Source organism: Salvelinus sp. IW2-2015, unplaced genomic scaffold, assembly GCF_002910315.2.
Source record: "Salvelinus sp. IW2-2015 unplaced genomic scaffold, ASM291031v2 Un_scaffold1174, whole genome shotgun sequence".
NCBI classification, from domain to species: Eukaryota; Metazoa; Chordata; class Actinopteri; order Salmoniformes; family Salmonidae; genus Salvelinus; species Salvelinus sp. IW2-2015.
In genome coordinates this window covers 171,371-174,122 of record NW_019942766.1, presented here as the reverse complement: position 1 = coordinate 174,122, position 2,752 = coordinate 171,371, and the positions used below count along the sequence as shown (strand labels likewise).

The following is a 2,752-nucleotide window of genomic DNA, read 5'->3' as shown; positions in this document are numbered from 1 at the left end:
GAGGGGCTCAGGTGGAGTGTGAGGAACAGGTAAAATGGTAGGGCATTGTGGGTAGGGGTGAGGGGCTCAGGTCTCTGACTATCTTGTTGAGGCTGGAGATCTTCTCATCCAGGAGGTAGTTCTTCTTCTCTGCTACTTTCTGTCTCCGCTCGGTCATCTCCAAGGCCTTCAGCAGCTGGGCGTTCTCCACGTACAGGTCCTTGATCAACAAATCAGCTTTACCGTTCTTGTGGTGCTAGAGACAGAACGGAGTGAGAACATGACTCATCAACCAACCAACCGCATGTATTTTATAAAGCCCTTTTTACAACAGCAACTGTCACTAAGTGTCTAACCTTGATACTGTGTCATCATACATTTACACTGCATCGATTCCATACATTTATTTTATAACAACTTGTAAGAGGGCTCAATAAACAACTCTCATGTGATATTATCCAAGTTCCAATAATTGCTGGGCAACCTCACTCAGTAAAAACCAATATAGAAAAAGTGATAACAGATCCTGAGATAACATAGTAAAGAGACCACTGACTGAGGGCTTTAACAGGGGCAGCAGGTAGCCTAGTGGTTAAGAGTGCCCGACCAGTAACAGAAAGGTTGGGGCCAGTAACAGAAAGGTTGTGGGCCAGTAACAGAAAGGTTGTGGGCCAGTAACAGAAAGGTTGTGGACCAGTAACAGAAAGGTTGTGGGCCAGTAACAGAAAGGTTGTGGGCCAGTAACAGAAAGGTTGTGGGCCAGTAACAGAAAGGTTGTGGGCCAGTAACAGAAAGGTCGCTGGTTCAGAGCAGACTAGGTGAAAAATCTGTTGACGTGCCCTTGAGAAAGGCACTTAACCTTAATTGCGCCTTTAAGTTGTTTTGGATAAAAGCCTGCTAAATGACTATAATGTAAATAGTAAATCATATATTTTTCCTATAGATTAAAGTGTACCTGATCTTTCAGTTGGGAGACCTTCTCTTTGAGAAGCAGCTTGACGTTATGCAGCGATAGTTCGATCTCCCTCATACGTTCCTCCATCTTCATCATTATCATCATCGCCCTCTCATCCTGGTGATGGAGAAGAGGTATACAGATGTTTAATCATCTTTATGTATCATCTGGCATGTTTAACCATCTTTATGTACCATCTGGCATGTTTAACCATCTTTATGTACCATCTGGCATGTTTTACCATCTTTATGTACCATCTGGCATGTTTTACCATCTTTATGTACCATCTGGCATGTTTAACCATCTTTATGTACCATCTGGCATGTTTAACCATCTTTATGTACCATATGGCATGTTTAACCATCTTTATGTACCATATGGCATGTTAAACCATCTTTATGGTGGGCCAGTAACAGAAAGGTTGTGGGCCAGTAACAGAAGGTTGTGGGCCAGGTAAAGAAGGTTGCTGGTTCAGAAGCAGGACTAGGTGAAAACTCTGTTGAGCGGTCCTGAAACGGCCTTAAACTTAATTGCGCCTTTAAGTTGTTTTGGATAAAAGCTGCTCAATGACTATAATGTAAATAGTAAATCCAATATTTTTGGCCTATATGATTAAAAGGTGTCAACCTGATCTTTCAAGTTGGGAGACCTTCTCTTTGGGAGAGCGTACTATGACAGTTTGCAGCGTGTTAGGTATACAATCTCCCTCAATACTTCGCTTCCATCTTCATCATTATGCATCATTGGCCCTCATTCTGGGTGATGGAGAGAGAGGAATAAGAATGTTAATCATTTTATGTATTCATCTGGCATGTTTAAGCCATCTTTATGTACCATCTGGCATGTTAAACCATCTTTATGTGACGCATCTGACATGTTTTAAACATCTATTATGTACCATTGCATGTTTTTACCATCTTTAATGGTACATCTGTGCATTGTTTAACCATCTTTATGTGCATCTGGCTATGTTTAATATCCACAGTTTTCTGGTTACTATATGGCATGTTTACCACTGACTAATACCATCTCTTTATGTACATATGGGCAGATGTTAAACCAATTCTTGACTGTCCAAGTCTCTTCGGCTATGTTAAATCCATCCTTTATGTACCATCCGCTGGATGTTTAAACAGATCGTTATGTAATCACTGGCAGTGTTTAAAACCATCTTCATCGTACCATCGTGGCCGTGCTTTTACCATTTTAGTGTACCATACTGGCACATGTTAAATCCCATCTTTATGTACATCTGGCATGTTAAACCATCTTCAGTTACCATCTGGCATGGTTTTTATAGCAACTTTGGCATTTGGTAATTTTATTAGTCATCCCCTTAGCTGTTGCAAAGCAGGCAGCTACTTTCTGGGGTCCCGCAAACATGAAAAGATAGCATAAACAGAACATTCAAATAGACAAGATACCAGCTAAGACAGAACTACATCATTTAAAAAGGCACACGTCAGCCTACATATCAAGCCTGTATACCACACCAACATATCTTGGGTCAAATAGGGGAGAGGCGTCTCGTGAGCGTGAGTGTGTTGCTTTATCTGTTTCTTAATTTGTAAACCTATGCGTTTGCTGTTTATTTTCAGAAAACTGAGATGTGAAGTGAACGTTCATGCAATAATAGGCGTCTAATTACATACTGTACGTCTTCTGGAATTTGTTTCTGGATTTGGGGACTGGTGAAAAGCACGCCCTGTGGTGCTGTCTGGTCGCGGATATACAGTGCTGTTGTGTCAGTAGCTTTTGAAGTTGACTACTACAAACTAATTTGGGATTTTTAACACATTGAAATGTCTTTCCTATAAT

General features: G+C 40.9%; 1 protein-coding gene across 1 annotated transcript in view; it reads right to left on the bottom strand.

The window, feature by feature from the left end:
- Positions 1-6: 6 nt before the first annotated feature.
- The window catches only part of LOC112069972 (ninein-like), an 80,252-nt gene continuing 77,506 nt past the window's right edge, over positions 7-2,752 (bottom strand). The window contains 2 exon segments of the mRNA XM_070438787.1: positions 7-235; positions 935-1,051. Coding sequence (XP_070294888.1) covers positions 8-235; positions 935-1,051 — 345 coding nt within the window. The 3' untranslated portion in view covers position 7.